Consider the following 19,645-nt stretch of genomic DNA (forward strand, 5'->3'; position numbering starts at 1 on the left):
ACAGTGAGAATGTCAATGCAATAAAATGGGCACCTTACGTATAAGAGTACAACTATTGGAAATAATATTGGATAATAAATGAGCAAGGCCCATTAGGCTAGATCCTGTGGTAACAGTTGATACTATAAACCATTACAAACTCATTAATTATATCATTTTAGGCTCCTAATTTGACAGTTGTATTTAAATTTTATTCTCCACTATCTGTTACTGATTTAATGTAATTAATTAAATTCAAGAGAGGATGATAATTGCCTTTGATATTTCTAAATTATTGGAGTGTATCCTAAAAAGTATTCATTGTCGAAGATTGTAGGCCTGGGGAATAACGGGACGCATCCATTGATAAGACCATTTCACTCAACCGTTGCTAATCGTTGTATCGTCCACTAGGTGTCAGTACTATACCATTAACCTCACCTTAGTGGTGTCTAGGTGCGCTCCCCGAGGCCCCCGATGGAGCAGATTAGAAACTCTAGTTAACAGGCGCACCGTCCCCCTCTTCTCCATCTTTTACCGGGAGGACAGACAGACGCACGGACAGCACCGTACACTCTGCGCTTGTTACCGGAGCGAACGGCTTGGTCCTGTTGCCGTCAACGGTAAAGCTATTCAGCACTGCGGTGGAGACGGAGAGAGAGAAGGGGAGAGTGACAGAAAGAGGTAGAGAGAGAGAAGAGAGAGAGAGAGAGAGAGATGGGTCCAGAGACCGTGAAGCATCCCTGATTCTTTAGTAGGCTACAACGCAGCGAAGTTCCCCTAGCTGCTCTGCTTGGATCGTTTCCTCCGGCCGCTGAGGTGAGTTTCTTGCTGCGGGTTGCGGAAGAGAGGAACCCCACTATTATACTTTTATTAGACTATCCTTTATGGCGCAAACTCTACTGTTTTCTTTTTTACAAATTGGGTTGACGTGCATTGATGTGGTGTTTGACGCGATAGGTGGCTACGTTATTTGTAGAAAGAAACCAGCCGCGTTAGCTCTGTGCGCATCCTTTTCACGGGCTACTTCTTCACGTGAGTAATGCGACAACAGTGTAGCTATCCCATAATGCCGGGACAGTGTTTCTTGGTATTAATTAATCTTATGCATTGTAAACAAAAGTGTTAGTAAATCTCGGTTCTCTGTAAAAAGCAATTTTCTTCAATGAAAATAGTTTTTTTTTTTACAGTATGCAATCGCTAACATACCAAAGGGAAGTAGCAGCCAAGCCCAGCAAAAAAAAAAACTGAGGCTGAGGCCAAACCATAAGAGTTGACAGTTGTTTTACAAGTCAGATTGTTCAGTTCATATTAGCTATGTCACACAGGTTGTGGAAGGCAGGTGCTCTGATAGAGTTACATCCATGTACAGTATGAGCTGTCTGATGATCAATACTCTGAGCTTTTACCCAGGGTGGGTTATGAACCTTCTTGCCCTGTGAATCATTTATGTCATGTTTTTTTTCCCCCACCATCCCTCCTTTCCACACACAAGCGCATGCACACACACACACACACACACACACGCACACACACACACACACACACACACACACACACACACACACACACACACAGCCATGAACACATAAAAAAAATCAGCACAACACACGTACTTTACACACACATAAACCATATTGATGTCAAAGGTCAAGGGAGTAGAGAAAGGATTGTTTGTGTTGCTGAGTGAAGAGAGGGAGACAGCAGATCGATAAACTAACAGACTTGCAATATGAAGATCTTGGAGTAGAACACTCTTTAAAATGTCTTTATAAAACCCACTTTGCTAGCATTCAGTTGGAGTATTTTTTGGGCGTTTGCATGCTTTTTTGGAGATACAGTTCAATGTAGACAGGAAGTCAGGGAGAGAGAAAGGAAGACATGCAGCAAGGAACCCAGGCCAGATCCGCTCCCCTAGGAAGTGCAACATTGATGATGCGACATTGAACGCATCTACTCCTCTGGATACAGCTTCTTGTCTCATCAATGGCAACCCATTGGCAGATTTTCAGTTTCTTTCGAAAATATTGTTCCAAACATGCGTACATAGGGCTAAATCCCAATGTTTGTTCTGCTGACAGACAGACAAACTGACCAGACACACACCGGATACAGCCACCATGACTATCGATGTCATCTGCTGTCAGCCGTAACAGACAGCATCTGTTTCACACACACACACAAGCACACATGGACACACACAAACGGGCACAGGCACACAGACAGAAGTGCATGCACATGCACACCTACAATTACACACCCAACATCTGCTACATTAGACACCTGCTATGTGGTTCTAGCAGTTTGCGCTCCCTCCTGCTTATCTAAAAATAATCATCGTTCAGCACACACATGGAACATGAATTATGGAAAAGAGAGAGGGGGGAGAAGGAGAGAGGGAGAGAGAGAGCAGGGAGTCAAGAAGTGAGAGCAATCTACAAGCAAAGAAGCAGCAGGAGAGAGAGAGACAGAGAGAAGAGAGAGAGAGAGAGAGATAGCAGCATTGGGGTCAAACTCAGACCCAATTCCTCTCTGGCTTGCTCCCACAGGGTTCAGATAGCCTACTGTGGTGCTACTGCTAACATGCCCACATCCTTCCACTTCATTCACTACCATTGTTCTAACTCCACTCTCAGGCCCTGACATACTTTCTTGACATTTGTGTTCCCTTTGAGTTTATCGTGTAAATAGCGTGAGCATTATTGCAAAGTAATTCATAATTCTTACTGTAAAAGGTTGTTTTTAGAAAATGTTGATCATTTATATTCAACGCCATTTTCTTTTCAATGTGTAGTGCACATCTGGTCAACGTTTGCTATGTAGTCGACTGCATGTGTGTGTTTTCCTGTGCATGTGTGCATTGTTCCGCCTGAGCACTGTGTATGTGTTAGTGACACTTAGTTTAGTGTATGTTTCTGCTTGTGTGTGCCTGTGTGTGTAGTGTGTGCCTGTGTGTGTATGTTAGTGTAGTGTGTGTGTTGCTGTGTGTGTGTGCAGTATTCTGCCTACCCTGTGTCTCCTGACCTTGAGACTTGCTTACTGCTTACTCAGGAGAACTATATCTGGACATGTTGATACAAATAAGGTTCAGATGAAGTGGAATGTTTGTAGTCATCTTACTAACAGTGTGTGCGAGTGTGTGTGTGTACAGTATGTGCGTGTGTGTGTGAGAGAGAACTTTCCTTTGTCTGTGTGTGTGTGTATGTGGTCGTGCACATGTGAGGAAAACCATAGATGTGTGTGTGTGTGTTTGGATACAGTACATCCACAAATGTGTTTCACTTCACTTCTGCCCCACCATCCACACCAACTGTGCTGTGTGCGTGTGTGTGTCTCCTGCAGCGTGTGTGTCCAGGATGAGTAACATCTACGAGTCAGCTGAGGCCACCCTGGGCTTCATCAGCTCTCCCTGCCTCACCAAGGTGGAGCTGCGGGTGGCGTGCAGGGGCATCTCTGACAGGGACGCCCTCTCCAAGCCAGACCCCTGTGTGGTCCTCAAAATGCAGTCCCATGGACAGTGGTTTGAGGTAACCTGCGTGTGTGTCTGTGTGTTGACTTCCTTCCAATGATTATCTATCTGTCTATCTATCTATCTGTCTCTCTGTCTATCTATCTATCTATCTATCAATCTATCTCTGTCTGTCTGTCTGTCTGTCTGTCTGTCTGTCTGTCTGTCTGTCTGTCTGTCTGTCTGTCTGTCTGTCTGTCTGTCTGTCTGTCTGTCTGTCTGTCTATAGCATCAGGTTGATCTAGTATCTTTAGGGCTCCATTAGAAAGCCGCATGTCTGACTTGGCTGGAACAGAAAGACGTGCTGACTAAAGTGCCCTTGCTCTGTTGAATATGTATGCACACACATCTGCACACACAAACACGGTGAGTCTATTACGCATGATTTCTCTCTGTCCTTTTCTCTCTATTTCTCTACACACACACACACACACAAATCTTTCTTGAATCTTACAGCCACACACACATACACACTCTCCAGAGGTTAGGGAATCCGTGTCTTGAGAAAGTAGTGCAGCAGACTTTCTCCCCTGAGATTCTATAAAAAGCTTCTTACTGATACAAGAGCCAATACAGCAGTGTGTTTGGTGTATGTTAATGTTTGCATGACTGTACGTGTCAGATTGAGTGTGTGTCTGCGTGTGTTTTTGTGGATGAGATTTTTTTGGTGGGAGGTGTCTATATGCGCCTTTGCACTGATAGACAGATGTTATCAAGTTTATATTGATTGAAGTTTGGCAGAGAGAGAGAGTTTGTGTGTGTGTGTGCTGGTAGTCCTATAGAGTTGCTTGCTCTTTGATGTGTTTATCTAAAGCATGCAGCTAGAAGCTTCAAAACAAACCCTTATACTCAAGTGTGTGTAATGTATGAGTTTGAGTGTGTGTGTGTGTGTGTTTGCTACTGAACGATACATATCATTGATGTACGGCTTGCTGTGATTGCGGTGGTTTAGGAGTGTGGAATGACCACTGTGTTACAATCCAAATGTAGAAAGTATAACAGAGGGCGCAAATCCCACACTGGTGTTTGGTCCAGTGTGACCTCATGTCATTGTGTTTAGAAGGTTACACCAGATGGCACAACTGTTGATTTTCCCCTGGGTCTGTGCGTGTGTGTGTATATGTGTGTGTTAATGTGTGTGTATGTGCGTGTGTGTGTATGCGCCTGTGTGCGTCTAGGTGGACCGTACAGAGATCATCAGGAGCAGCATCAACCCGGTGTTCTCCAAGGTGTTCCTGGTGGACTTCTACTTTGAGGAAGTGCAGCGTCTCCGCTTTGAACTGCACGACATTAGCTCCGCCCACAATGGCCTTCGTGACACAGACTTCCTGGGTGCCATGGAGTGCACGTTAGGACAGGTACGGTGCACGTCGGACGAGGGGAATACATGTTTGAACCGTTGAGTGCATGCACGGCTAGGGGAACGCACGTTAGCACAAGTATTAGAGAGAGCATTAGGAGAACACGGGAAAGACAGTCGTGGGTCATGAGAGTGCGCATCATGTCAGGAGAGCATGAGAGTGCACTTCATGTCAGGAGAGCATGAGAGTGCACATTATGTCAGGAGAGTGCACTGTGGAAGTGTGGAGTGTTCTTTGTTTTTCACTATCTGTCCTTACGTGTTTGTGTACATGTCTTAGAGCCATATGTGTGTTTCTAATGTGTTTACACCAGATCGTGTCTCAGAGGAAATTGGCCAAAGCTCTACTCAAGCAGGGAAACACCTCAGGCAAATCTTCCATTACGGTATGAGATCTCACACAAACACACATATGCACATCTGTACACCTAAACACACACAGACGCACACAGCTCCACACACATGATTCCATTTGTGTCTCTCCAGGTAACAGCAGAGGAGATATCTGGAAATGATGATTATGTGGAACTGGGCTTCAGTGCTCGCAAACTAGACGACAAGGTGATACCAGCAGACTGTGTGTGTGTGTGTGTCTGTGGGGTTGTGTCAGAGAGGTTTAATTACTAATACATGTATTTTGATATGAGAGGAGATAACATGCATGGACAGGTCTGACAGAGAGAGAAGAGTTAGTGTATGTTCACTGACAGGAAGAGTTGAGGGGGCGGGTGAGTGTATTTGTGTGTGTGTGTGTGTGTGTCTATGTGTTTGAATAGACTGACGGTGGAGTGGAGGATGGTGCCGACTCACAGTCTAAAGTAAATAAACACACACACACACACACTCGGTCAAACCATGATCTATCATCAGAGAGGCCATGCTGAGAATGGTAGGCTAATAACCCACACACATTAATCACCAAGCCTTCATTAGTAGAGTACACACACACAACGAACAGACACCACACACACAAACAAACACATAGACTAGACACCACACACAACACCACAACAAATTTAGACCACACTGTACAAATTCACCACATAGGAAGGGGGAGGGTAAAAAGAGAGAAGGGGACATAGACAGATAGAGGTAGAGGAAGAGGATAGACAGAGGTAGGGAGAGAGGGAAGGAGGAAGAGGATAGACAGAGGTAGGGAGGAAGGGAAGGAGGAAGAGGATAGACAGAGGTAGGGAGAGAGGGAAGGAGGAAGAGGATAGACAGAGGTAAGGAGAGAGGGAAGGAGGAAGAGGATAGACAGAGGTAGGGAGGAAGGAATGGAACTGTGATGTCAAATTCCTTCTTGTCTTTGTAGGATTTCTTCAGCAAATCAGATCCCTTTCTCGAGATCTTCAGAATAAATGATGATGGCACTGGGTCCCTTGTTCACAGGACTGAGGTATGTCACACATATATTCTCTTACACACGTAGCTGGAACCTTTATTAGGTATTATTATGGCGCAAGGAATGCATTTATTATTGTGTGTGTAAATGTATGTGTGTGCGTGTGTGTGTGCAGACAGTCATGAACAACCTGAGTCCGATGTGGAAGTCCTTTAAGGTGTCTCTGAATACCCTCTGCAGTGGAGACCACGAGCGAGAGCTGAAGGTTCGACCACAAACATCACACTGACTCCTGCATGAGCTGTCCACGACCTAACCCTGACCCCGCATGGCCTCTCCACAAACTCACCCTGACCTGTCACCTCCCCAGCTTTGACAGCACCAGGTGTTTGTCATGTTCTGTCTGCGTGTTGTCTTCCAGCTTTCAGGGAAGCTGGGTGCCGATAGCTTGTTGTTTATATGATGTGAATGTCAGGTTTGTGTATGTGTGAGTGTGAGGGTGCGTGTGCGCGCTTCAGGGGAAACTTGGTGACCTTACAGTGGTTCCAAACAGATATTCACATCATGAATAAACATAAGCTCATTAAATATTCAAAGCCGTCTTAACACTGTGTGGCTTCTGTCAGCGGGGGAAAGGGCTCATGCGTGCACGCACACGCACGCACACGCACACACACACACACACACACACAAAGGGACACATACCCACAGCCGGAAATTGTTTCTAGTGTTAACTGCTGAAATCATCTGATCCATAGCATTAGAATGGGTGACATCACAGCAGATCTCCATCCAGAACAATGCTCCATATTCAGTACCTCACCTGGGTCTCCATAAATGAAAATTGTATTCCCCCCCTCTCTCTCTGTCTCTCTCTCTCTTTCTCTCTCTCTCTGTCTCTCTCTCTTTCTCTGTCTCTCTCTCTCTCTTTGTCTCTATAGTGAATAGAGCCTCTTCACTTTATCATTACTCTATCAAATGGACCTCTCAGCCCTCAAGTGGGACCAAGCAAGGCCTGCACACACATACACACACATCACACACACACACACACACACACACATCTTACACACACACACACACACATACACACCCATCACAAACACACACACATCTTACACACACACACATACACACCCATCACATACACACAGATACACACACATCACACACTCACAAAGGCGTACACAAGCGTACACAAGGACAAGGAAAAGTGCATGCACACACACTACAGAGGTTTAGTGGGCAAGGTTATGTGGCACTCCGAGTGTGGACAGGACATGAAGGGATTAGACTTGTTCTCCTTGACCTTAATCAGTGATCGTTGGTTTTAGTCTGCTGGTAACTAACTCAGTGGACCCTCTCGACATGGGGGATATGGGTTGCGTTCAAGAGGGTGCGATGCATTCTATATTCTTTAACCTTTTTGAAAGACACATTCCCTCTGCACAATACTCCCTACGTCTCACATACTTCCAGTATTCACTGTATTTGTGAAGGAGACCTATTTGGGACGTACAGTTTTACTTTGTCACCTCAATTTAACTGGCCCACAGCTGTTTCCATCTGACATGGTTTAAAATGTTTGAATGAAGCCCTGAACTGTTGGTAGTTGTTAGTTTTCCTCAATGGCGTTTTACCTGCAGTGCTAACATTATTCTTGTTGTACCCATGAGAGAAAGACCGTCCTCTTACTCTTACACACTCACACACACATATTAGGGTCTCTACAGACCAGTCCCTCACAGCATCTTCAGATTAATATTTCACTGCTTCATCGCCCCCCACCAACACCTGCTTATCAATCATTCAACATGGCATTTCCCTGTGTGTGTGTGTGTGTGTGTGTGTCTGTGAGTGTGTGTGCAACACGTGTGTGATGTAACGCAGTAATACTTACCGGAAGTGTGTTTGTGTGTGTTTTTGGTAGTGCACAGTATGGGACTGGGACTCTAATGGGAAGCACGACTTCATTGGAGAATTTCAGACCACCTTTAAGGAGTTACGTACGGACTGTGAGGGCAAACAGGTGACACATATCCCACATATATGTACAGTACTACTGCTACACACACACACATATAAAGAAATGTGTCCTGGTGACTTGTGTGCATGTGTCTATGTAGATGCAATGGGAGTGTATAAATCCCAAATACCAGGTGAAGAAGAAGAACTACAGAAACTCCGGGGTCGTCCTCCTCAACCACTGCAAGGTAAGGACGCCCCTCATCTCCTCACCTCATCTCCTCATCTCATCTCCTCATCTCCTCACCTCACCTCATCTCCTCACCTCATCTCCTCATCTCCTCACCTCCTCACCTCATCCCCTCACCTCATCTCCTCACCTCCTCACCTCATCTAGAGTTAGAGTAGCTGAGTGTTGGAACAGTAGGTGTTGGAGGTAGACTAGAACCCAAGGAGTCCATGGGGGGGCTCACAGAAGCTGTCCTGGTGTTTCCTCTGATTACAGATCATCAAGATGTACTCTTTCCTGGATTACATCATGGGAGGCTGCCAGATACAGTTCACGGTGAGTGCGTACGCGTGTGTGTGTTTGTGTTTGTGTTTGAAGACAAATGGGGCATTTTGCAGTCTTGAAGTGTCAAAGGGGACTGACAATGACCCTGTGTGTGTGTGTGTGTTTCTTAGGTCGCCATAGACTTCACAGCATCCAACGGTGACCCCAAGAACAGCTGTTCGCTCCATTACATTCACCCCTACCAGCCCAATGAGTATCTGAAGGCTCTGGTCGCTGTAGGAGAGATCTGCCAAGACTACGACAGGTATCCTACCAGATCACTCAGCTTCTTCAATACTCATCAATCATCTAATCAATGAATTACGTGAACAAGTGTGTTACCCCAGGTTACAGTCCCAGAAGGTTGTGGTTTCTATGATGGAGATATGCCTGAGATGAAAAGAGTTCTCCAGGGGCTGTGAGAACGTATTCAATCTGTAATCAATGGTCCAAGAGCTTGCTAATCAATAACAAACTGAGATCGACAAAGACTGTCCTGTTGTTTATGATTGAGTTATAGAAGTGGTTTCTGTGGGTATCTAGACGGTTGCTACGGTAGCCTTAACTAACTAACAGGCTGCGTGGGCTTCGATTGGAAACACTAATGCAATCAGACAAGCTCATTTCCTCTTGCCCCTTCTCTACCTCTACCACTCCTTCTTTATTTTTCCTCCTTCTCTCTCTCCCCCTCTCTCTCTCTCCCCCCCTCTCTCTCTCTCTCTCCCCCCCCCCCCCCCCCCCCCCCTCTCTCTCTCTCTCTCTCTCTCTCTCTCAGTGATAAGATGTTTCCAGCCTTTGGGTTTGGTGCTCAGATACCTCCTGACTTCAAGGTAGATGTTCCTTCACACCCGCACTCTTCAGCTCCCTGTGTGTGTGTGACATGTCACCTTGTGTCTGAAATGTGTGGACCTTGTGTTTGGTGTGTGTGTGTGGACCTTGTGTTTGGTGTGTGTGTGTGGACCTTGTGTTTGGTGTGTGTGTGTGGACCTTGTGTTTGGTGTGTGTGTGTGGACCTTGTGTTTGGTGTGTGTGTGTGGACCTTGTGTTTGGTGTGTGTGTGTGGACCTTGTGTTTGGTGTGTGTGTGGACGTTGTATCGGGTGTGTGTGTTTTGCGTGTGGTGTGTGTGAACCTTGGTGTGTGTGAACCTTGGTGTGTGTCAGTGTCTGCAGTAACCCTCCACACTCTCACAGGTGTCGCATGACTTTGCAGTGAACTTTGACGAGGACAACCCGGAGTGTGCAGGTGAGCTGTTGACACACACACAGACATAGCTGAACACACTGTTATACACATTCACACTGGCTGTGTGCACAGCTGGCAGGGTCCTCATGCTGTAGAAAGAGCTCTGCTTGTATTTTTAGCTCTGCCCATAAAAGAGTAGAAATAACAACACTAATCTGTATGTGTGAAATGACTCCCCTCTTCACACACCTGTCATGGAGGTGTGTGTGTGTTTGTTTTATTGTGTCTGTAAGTTTATATTTAAAGTGGACTGTTGTTGTTTACCTACAAAGACAATATTTCATGTCTCCTTGAGAGTGGCTAAGGTCATTTCTCATCTGAGCAAGTGTACAATATGAAAAAGTGTTTGCGTATGTGCGCGTTCACGTGTGTGTGTTTGTGCCTGTGTGTCCAGGTATTCAGGGTGTGGTAGAGGCCTACCAGAACTGTCTTCCTAAGATCCAGCTGTATGGTCCTACCAACATCGCTCCCATCATCCAGAAAGTGGCTTCCTCAGCCTCGGAGGAGATGCACACCAAGGAGGCAATGGTGAGAGAGAGAGCGGAAGAAGGGGAGAGAAGAGGGAGAGTCAGAGAGAGAGAAAGAGAGAGAGACGGAGGGAGAGAGAAAGAGAGACACAGAGAAGGAGATGGAGGGACAGGACAAAGGCAAATAGAGAGGGAGAGGTGGAGAAGGAAGGAAGAGGGAAAGACAAAGTGAGAGAGTGAGAGAGAGAAACGGGGGAGAAAGGGAGAGAGAGGGAATGGGAGAGATGGGGGGGGAACAGAGAGAGGGGGGAACATGAAGTGACAGTGATGGATATAAATATGACATAAGATGATGCTTTTAGGACTCCCCTATCCCCTCTTTCATTTGCTCCCCTCTCTCCTATCCCCTTTCGCCCTTCACAATCACCCCTCCCCTCTCTCCTATCCCCTTTTGCCCTTCACAATCACCCCTCCCCTCTCTCTCAACCCCTCCTGCTCACCTCCCAGGAGTACTTCATCCTCCTTATTTTGACCGACGGTGTAATCACTGACATGGCCGACACGCGTGAGGCCATCGTGCACGCGTCCCACCTGCCCATGTCCGTCATCATCGTTGGCGTGGGCAACGCCGACTTCACAGACATGCAGATGCTGGACGGGGACGACGGGATCCTGCGCTCGCCCAAGGGAGAGCCCGTGCTGAGAGACATTGTCCAGTTCGTCCCCTTCAAGGACTTCAAGCATGTAAGTGGGTGTGTGCGTTTGTGTGTGCGTGCATGTGCGTCACATAAGTTTGCTCCGCTGGTCAAAAGCATTTATCCTGTTTTTCAGTTGTTTAATAGTGGCAGCTGTTATGTGTGGGTTTCGTATGTGCTTGTCTATGTGGGTGTGTTTCACTGATGGTTTCTGGAGGCGTTTAATTTAGCCTGGGAGTCAGCATGACTCTGGCAGCGTTTAGTCTAGTCTGTCACGCTGTGTTCGGACTCTGACATGCGGAGAAATCAGCCAATTACATCACAGCAGAATGGAGAAAGACTGGTTGGTGTGGGGTGGAAGGAATGGAATACACAAAAAGGTAGGAGAGAGGAAGAAGGAGAGAGGGACAGAGAGAGAGATGGAATGAAAGGAAAAGTAAGAAATAGGTTAGAGAGTTGGAATGGGAGAGACACAGATGGAGAGAAGTAGAGGAGGAAGAGAAGGTAGGGGAGAGATAGAGGAGGGAGAGACAGACAGACAGGGACATGGTAAAGACAAAAGCAGAAGGAGGGGGTGTGTGACAGGGGCAGAGAGGTGATTTTCTGCTCTGTCGTTTCTTTTCAAAGAGGATTAGAGGGACAAAGGTTCTCTGTGACAGGCAGAGAGGAGGATAACAGGTAGATAGGAGAGGAAACTAGGGATGGGATGAGAAGAGGGAAAGAGAGAGAGAAAGTGAGTGAACTTCCATGGTAAATCATGTCAGAGAATTATTTTACTCGAAGGGTGTGTGTGTGTATTTTTTTAAGCATGTGTAGAGATGAAATCCTTCACTGTGTGTGTTTTGCATGCATTTATGTGTTCAAAGTCCGTGAGTGTCTACCTGGGTATGTGTGTCAGCATGTGTGTTTGCGTCTGCGTGTGTGCGTGATTTCACATCCAGCATCTCTCTGTGTGTTCCTAGGCATCCCCAGCAGCTCTGGCTAAGAGCGTGTTAGCCGAGGTTCCGAACCAGGTGGTGGATTACTACAACGCTAAAGGCATTAAACCCAAATGCATGTCTGACTATGAGTCTTCCAGATCTTTCAGTCCCTGACAACATGTCCACGCACATACACAAATGTATATGCACATACATTTCCATATATAGAGCCCCCTCCACACACACACACACACACAAACACAAACACGCACACAAACCATACTTCTCCATACTTCTTCTATACTGTAGTCTAGCTCAGAGAGATAGCTTGTTCTGGTGGTTCTAACTATGGATAATTGCATGTGCCTCAGTGGCTCCATCTTTTAGAAGGAATGTGACGTCAGAGATACAGTATGTCTTTAGAGATGTCAGAACAGTGAACTGACCCAGCATGCAGACTTCAACCATACAGTAGTTCACCAATGAAATGACACTCTTACCTTATTTAGATAACTAGCAAGACAGATCTTTAGCCTCAACCAGCAAGCCAAAGTATGGCCTAGAGTTAGCGCCCATGAGTGTAGACATGTATTAAGAGGATTGGTAACACCTCTGGCTAATATACTCTCAACTGCATGCACAACTCAAGATATCTTCTCAACATTTTGTAGCAACTTGCAAGTTATCCACAAACTAAAGTATTTTTGTCATTTAAGTGAAATAGCCACCAGTAAGGTGAGTTGGTTTCTGGTTCTTTTCTACAGGTTTGATGACATTTTGCTAAATTACAGAAATTAATAATAATTGTAATAATTTCTTAATCTTCTTAAAATTCAAAGTGTTTTGTGGGGGAATACAGTAGGCATACGTGTGTGTTTGATACAGAGCTCTGCTGAATCAGGTTGTTTCTGTATTCTGCATGTTGACAAAAATAAAGACACTCGTTTTCCTCCTCTGTGCACCTCTGCTGTCTCTCTGTGTGTGTATAGGATACCTGTGCTTGAGGCACTTGTTTTAAATATAATATCACAGCTCCCTACATCATACTTCAATTTCCCAGATGCCCTTGTCCGATGGTCTAATGTGTGTGTGTCTGAGACAGAGAGAGAGAGAGAGAGAGAGAGAGAGAGAGAGAGAGAGAGAGAGAGAGAGAGAGAGATAGAGAGAGGGCAGGAGGGATGGCAAGGGGAATGAAGTGTGACGCAGGTGAAGAAAAAGAAAGAGAACTGAAGAATTGTTCAGGTCTTTAAGAGTTTAATTTGGTTTTCTCCACTCTCCTAATTCCACACTTTATCTCCCTGTAACTCATGAATATGTATACTTGGTTGGAGGGAGGTTTTTGCTAATTCATCTCCATATAAAACCTCACAACACAGAGCACACACACACATTTATGCATGAGTGGATGTACTGTGATGTAAATTATCAGACACTTCTAAATGCAAAGCACTTTATCATTGTCGCACACACATACACACACACGTACACACACACACCCACACGCACGCCCGCACATACACACACACACACACTTACACACACCTACACAGTAACAATACACAGTTAGTGGGTGTTCGTTGTTCTTTCCGTTGAAACAGTGTAACAGTAAGGTAAAGTAGTTGTTAAACATCCTTTTTAAGTTCACGTTTTCCGAAAAAAACTTGTCTGAGATCATGAATACTTTATCTTTTAGGTAGAATCGTTGTTCAAATCGGAACCATTGTAAAGCCAGTAACAGTTTTCAGAGCGTGTGCGGCGGAACTATTTTCTAATCGTACCGGAAGTTCTCAGGGTGACATTTCACAACGGGACATAAACTAAGGCATGGGAGTACTTATAGTGTGAACAGCTGTGTCAGTCTTTGATCTATAATATTTCGCTAAAGTAATTCGCCAAGCTTGTGTGTAAATAACGGAATGGCGGCGTGGACGTGTCGGTTTCTGATTCACAGAGGAGCAAGTGTTGTAACATTAGCAGTGCGACCGGGCAAAGCAGCCGACAGGTATGTTCAGTTTTGGAGGATGAGGCTATTGCAATCTGGCTAACCTTCCTGCTATGTTACAGCTCACTGCTGATGAGCTTATAAACTTGACCAAAACGAAACAGTGACACCAATTTTACTTAGTCATCATTGAGTATGTACAACTGAATTGCTAAATAGGCTACTCGTTGGTCATTATGCGTAAGGGTGCAGCTTGATAGCAAGCAAGCTACCTAGTTAGGATGAGCTTTGTACAGTAAAGATCCAGACTTTTAGTTAGTCTAAAACTAGCGCTTTGCTGTCTCATTTGACATTAAGGACAATATTTGTTGATGACTGTGCTTGAAGGCACTGCAAGATTGATGTTACATACTAACTTCTCTGACCTCACTCCATCTATCCATCTATCGGTCCATCCATGCCTCCACCCATGCCTCTATCCATCCATCCATCTTCTGTCTGTCCACCCCCAAGTTCCTTCCTGGCACTTGGCTGTATTCGGACCGTGAAGACCACTACCTGGTGGGATGAGCACCTCACAGAGGACAACCAGTCATATATGAGGAAAAGCCTGGGGGAGGAGTTTAACAAACAGACAGCTGCCAAGCTCCACCCCTTAAAGGATGAACCCTGGCCAAGACAAGAGTGGACTGACGGTGAGTCGTGTTGTCTAGGTGTATGCATGTATGTGTGTGTTTGTGTGTGTGTGTGTGTGTGTGGGGGGGGGGGGGTTTACCCAGATCACCGAGAGTTAGCTCAGTAGATGACTAAATGAAAACCATGTGTGTTTCTTTCTGACTGCCCCTCCATCCATCTCTCTCCCTCCCTGGTCCAGGGAGCAGAAGAGTGGGTTTGGTAGCAGTGAAGCTGGGGATGGCTCCTGTGTGGACCAAGTCAGGGGAGAGACACGTGGTGACCATGCTGCAGGTAACACACACAGCCCTGACTCAAGAAGAAGGGTTAGGGTTCTGTAACGGTGCATGTGAAAAATACATTTATTAATTTGGTTTCTGATGTGGTACCCTGTAAATGATCAAAGTTATTTTCTTCACATTGTTAGGTTAACCTCTTTCTGTGTGTGTAGGTGCAGGATTGCCATGTGCTGAAGCACCTGACCAAAGAGGAGTACGACGGCCACACTGCAGCCCTGGTGGTCGGAGGCCGAAATGCATCACCTTTTTACGTAAGTCAAAAAAGCAGTTTGCCTCTCACATATAGCATGTTCAATGTCAGCCATGCCCAGCAAATTTAGCTCCATTTCCTCTTTTCAATTGGAAATTATTTTAGGCACTGAGTGCAAGCAGACTTTTAGTTTTCCTTTTTTTAAGTTTTTGCCCCAAAAAGGAAGTATCTGGGCTCTCCTGCCGTCAGAGGAGTACTGTCTACTACTGTCAGTTACATACACACAGGCAAGGACAGCATCATCTCCTGGGTGACTTTCAGAAAAGAGGAAGTGGGGAGGGAGGTGCAGAGATGGATAGGTAGACAGATAGCGTGGGGAGAGAGAGAGAGACACTTCAGCGACTGGAGGGGATGAAGTTTTGATGATCAGAGAGGATGGAAATGTCACCACTGACTGCAGGGGTGTGCGTGCTTGGTTGTGTGTTTGAGACAGAAGGAGACAGAAGTATGTGTGCAAGATTCAGGGTTCATCTTAAATACCACAAATCTTTTTTTCTTCCTCTCCTTCTCCCCTCTTCTCTCTCTTTTCGTAGAAGACGGAGGAGAACATGGAGATGTTTAGGATAGCAGGTGTGCCTCCCAAACAGAAAGTGACAACGTTTAAAGTTTCTGACAACGCCATTATCAAACCAGGTGTGCACACTCACTTTATCATCATATCTTCTTACTCTTTCTCTCACCCTTGCTCATGCACTCTCTCTTATCTCTGTGCGTGTGTGTGTGATTTTCCAGGCACTCCTCTCCATGCAGCACACTTCCGCCCTGGTCAGTATGTTGATGTCACTGCGAAAACGTAAGTCCCCTTCCTCCATTTCTCTCTTTCTGTCTCCTCTCCGTCTCAAGTTGGCTCAGTTATTAGTTCACAGAATGTGCCTTTACAAGATGTGTGTGTCGTGCACGCGTAGGATCGGAAAGGGTTTCCAAGGTGTGATGAAACGTTACGGGTTCAAAGGTCAGCCAGCGTCTCACGGGCAAACCAAGACTCACCGAAGGCCTGGGGCATCAGGACCTGGAGGGGTGAGACATACAAACACACACACACACACTTAATCAATCAATCGCCATGAAATAATATTCTCTCGCCACTCTCTCTTTTTTTTCTCCATCCCTCTTTCTTTCTCTCTCTCTCTCCATCTCTTGCTCTCGCTCTCTCTCTCTCTCTCTTTTGCTCTCTCGCTCTCTCCCTTTCTAGGATCCTGCCAAAGTCTTCAAAGGAAAGAAGATGCCTGGCATGATGGGAAATATTTATGACACAGCCACTGGTCTAAAGGTTGGTACACACACACCCTCACACACAAGATGGATTTTAGAAACGATTGCCGATCTGCTAAAACCATTAATGAATATTAATGTCCTCATGCTGATTTGAAATCTTCTCTCTGTTACGATCCCACCTTCCCTCTTTACTCCCTCCCTGTCTCCTATCCCTTAACTTCGACCCCCTCCACCACCACCACCACCCTTATCTCTCCCTTTCCTCAGGTATGGAGAATCAACACCAAACACAATGTCCTCTACGTTCATGGTTCGGTTCCTGGCCACAAGAACTGTTTGGTGAAGGTGAGACACGTACAAAGGAATACATACACACAAACTAGAACACTTCAACCGGCAGTGTTCTTAGCAGGATGAGTGACCTTGCATTTGTGCAAACACACTCTCTCTCTTACGCACACACACGCTCACACACGCGCACGCACACACACTGCTAGATGTCCTGATCCATCTTAGTTGATACAGTGCTGTATCAGCTCTGCGTGTGTTTACGTTTGTGACCAGTAAAAACGGACTACAGATAAACACTAATGAAAACAAATGGGTACCTCAGCTCAGCTTGCTCAGAATCTTCTATCCCGTGTGTGTGTCTCCGTGTGTGTGCGTGTGTGTGTTCCAGGTGAGAGACACTGTCCTGCCCCCTCGGATGAAGTTTAACCTTGACCCTCCGTTCCCCACGTTCTTCTGCGACGGAGACGAGGAGCTTCCAGAAGACCTTTACGCCGACGACATGTTCATCCACACAGAACCCTCCGTCACGCTGTCATAACTCGCTCACACACTTTGTGACACACGCACCTTTCAGATTCAATCTGGATTGTTATCATTAAATAAACTGTCATTTCCAGAGATCTGTCAATTGCTTTTCAGTCCTTGGCTGTTTACGTGCGCGTGTGTGTGTGTGTGTTTGAGAGAGATGACAGTCAGCTCTGAGTCTCCATTATCTACACCGTGGTGGTCCTGTTCCCTGAAACCATGGTAACAACAGGAGTGATGTCACTAGGAAGGCCCCCTAGACGGTAGGACCGAAACGGCAAAAACAGAGGAGGGAAAGAGGGGGGAGGGGGGGGGGGGTAAGCTTTAAAGGGAAACTGAGGCCGATAGAGGTAAAGAAGAAGAGAGGATGGATACTGATGCTAGAGGAACAAAGGTGGTAGGGTAGAGAGAGGAAATGGGATGAGTGGCGGGAGGGAGAGAGAGAGGGGGAGAGAGAGTGATGAAGGGTGGGACAAAGGCTGACAAAGGTTGACATTTGTGAGGAAGAGGATAAATGAGAACATTAATGTTGCAGCAGGAACTGCTGGGCGATAAACAGTGTGTGAGTGAATACTTGGGAGAATGTTCGAAAACAATTTCGTTGGGTTTAAATCTCTCTTCCCAATAGAAGGGTTCATGTAATGTGTCGTTATTGTAATTCTGGGAGTGTGCGTCCCTAGGGATGAATCCTCTCTCTGTGGTTTCCCCCTTTCTCCTCCCTCTCTCTCTCTCCCCTGGCCCCTTCCCCCATGGCTCTCCTGTCGTGTGGCTCACCAGAGGAACATAATTGGACTAAACTTCTAATCTCTGAAACGGGTTTTCCCTTTCAGTTTCTGACAGCACTGATATTTCCCAGCCATGATATTCAAAGCTAGCCCGATCTGCATACACACTCGCAGCCCGCAGCAGTGGCAGAAATCACACAGTCGGCTACATCAGTGACAACACACACACAACCCCAAGCAGAGGCAACTTGAAGGGCCCGTTGTCACGCAGTGTCATGACAGTACAGTAGCCTGCTAACCTACACAGTAGGAACAACAGCAGCCTTTGATATGAAAACCATGCCGGTTGAAGTCACTTGTGTGTGGGAGGTGTGTGTGTCTAACTCGTTAGAGACTTCGCAGGCAGGAAGAGAACATGGTTTTCCATGTCCTGTAGGGGAAATGAATGCTGGTTTGATCCACCCCGACGTTTTCTTTAATTGCTTTGCAGTGTGGTGGTGTGTGTGTGTGTGTGTGTACAGTATATGTGTGTGGAGGCAAGCAGCCCAGCTAATGACTTTCAAACTTCTGTGAAACAGTTTGACGTGTCCATTGAAGTTCAGAACATCAGCGCTGCACAATTAAATAGTAGCCAGTAGGAAGGTGAGGCGGTCTCCGGGCAGGTGTCTTTGAGAGGTCAGGTTCTGACCCCAGCCTGGTGAGCTCCTGCTCTCATTCTGCTGTCTCAACACTTTGACTATCGCATTTCGATTACACAAACACACTCACAGGCGAACCTGTGGACACACTAGCACACTAGCAGATTCAGTGTCACTAATTGGCCACTCAGCACACTCCGAGTTTGGACAACACAGCACATTCACAAGAGTTTATTTGTGTTGCCTGGCCTGTCTCCAGACGGCGGACATGTACGAACGCAGGTACGATCCAACAGTTCATCCCAGAAGCTAAGTAGATGTGTGAGCGTGTGTGGGTGTGGGTGTGGGTGTGGGTGTGTGTGTGGGTGTGTGTGGGTGGGTGTGTGGGTGTGGGTGTGTGTGTGGGTGTGTGTGGGTGGGTGGGTGCACCTGTGTGCATAGACGGCAGCTCCATGTGATGATGAATAATTGAGTGTGTTATTTGAGGGCAGACTGCTTCACTACATGAATGCCCTCAGTCATCAGGGCAGTTGAGGGATGTTGGTCTGGAAGGCTGAGTCTTGTCAGAGCGTCGTCAGGCTGGAGGTCCACTCCTCTGAGACAGGCCTGGAGCTGGCCACTGGACTGATCCCTCACATGTGCTCCAGTACACACAGCTGGCTGGCTGGAGAGCAGGGCAGGATTTGGGATTCAATGGGAGGACTCGGCAGAACGGCACAAAGAGACAGACGTCTTCACGGATCGTTTGTTTCAAGGCTTTCTTGGGTCCTTGGACCTGATTTGAATAGTGTTTCTTAGAAGTTGCATTCATTTATAAAACACAACTCAGAAATACAAAAAGCATGCAGATTGTATACAGACACACCACACCCCTCACCCTCTTCCTCTCTCACGGACCTCTTTCTTTGTGTTGGCCACTCTCTCAAGACCCCCACACGCACGCACTTGCACACACGCACACACAAGCCACACACACCAGCTCCACATGTCTCTTGCAGTTCGACAACCGGTGGTCCTGCTGAGAGCTAACAGGGTGCCCCTCCCCCCTAGGC

The 19,645-nt window shown here is 46.4% G+C and overlaps 2 protein-coding genes across 2 annotated transcripts; both read left to right on the forward strand.

Annotated features, from left to right (window-relative positions):
• Positions 1-542: 542 nt before the first annotated feature.
• On the forward strand, positions 543-12,915 carry cpne4b (copine IVb). The gene is made up of 16 exons (XM_047018669.1): positions 543-798; positions 3,322-3,506; positions 4,666-4,845; positions 5,162-5,233; positions 5,334-5,408; positions 6,163-6,246; positions 6,368-6,457; positions 8,123-8,221; positions 8,319-8,405; positions 8,663-8,722; positions 8,842-8,975; positions 9,486-9,540; positions 9,903-9,954; positions 10,349-10,482; positions 10,929-11,165; positions 12,079-12,915. Exons 2-16 carry the CDS (start codon positions 3,336-3,338, stop codon positions 12,208-12,210), a joined length of 1,662 nt encoding a protein of 553 aa, XP_046874625.1. The 5' UTR covers positions 543-798; positions 3,322-3,335; the 3' UTR covers positions 12,211-12,915.
• An 886-nt stretch (positions 12,916-13,801) lies between these two features.
• Positions 13,802-17,323, forward strand: mrpl3 (mitochondrial ribosomal protein L3). Its single transcript, XM_047018709.1, has 10 exons — positions 13,802-14,038; positions 14,492-14,673; positions 14,853-14,944; positions 15,102-15,200; positions 15,733-15,832; positions 15,932-15,992; positions 16,105-16,216; positions 16,392-16,469; positions 16,682-16,759; positions 17,094-17,323. Exons 1-10 carry the CDS (start codon positions 13,953-13,955, stop codon positions 17,241-17,243), a joined length of 1,038 nt encoding a protein of 345 aa, XP_046874665.1. The 5' UTR covers positions 13,802-13,952; the 3' UTR covers positions 17,244-17,323.
• Positions 17,324-19,645: the final 2,322 nt, after the last annotated feature.

Source organism: Hypomesus transpacificus, chromosome 4, assembly GCF_021917145.1.
Source record: "Hypomesus transpacificus isolate Combined female chromosome 4, fHypTra1, whole genome shotgun sequence".
NCBI lineage: Eukaryota > Metazoa > Chordata > Actinopteri > Osmeriformes > Osmeridae > Hypomesus > Hypomesus transpacificus.

Bases quoted from the DNA above. Each gene is read 5' to 3' on its own strand.
- cpne4b (XM_047018669.1), top strand. From the start codon at position 3,336: ATGAGTAACATCTACGAGTCAGCTGAGGCCACCCTGGGCTTCATCAGC. The intron at 8,723-8,841 runs GTGAGTGCGTAC...TGTGTTTCTTAG, and splicing joins GCTGCCAGATACAGTTCACG to GTCGCCATAGACTTCACAGC. The intron at 8,976-9,485 runs GTATCCTACCAG...TCTCTCTCTCAG, and splicing joins ATCTGCCAAGACTACGACAG to TGATAAGATGTTTCCAGCCT.
- mrpl3 (XM_047018709.1), top strand. From the start codon at position 13,953: ATGGCGGCGTGGACGTGTCGGTTTCTGATTCACAGAGGAGCAAGTGTT. The intron at 14,039-14,491 runs GTATGTTCAGTT...TCCACCCCCAAG, and splicing joins CCGGGCAAAGCAGCCGACAG to TTCCTTCCTGGCACTTGGCT. The intron at 15,201-15,732 runs GTAAGTCAAAAA...CTCTTTTCGTAG, and splicing joins GAAATGCATCACCTTTTTAC to AAGACGGAGGAGAACATGGA.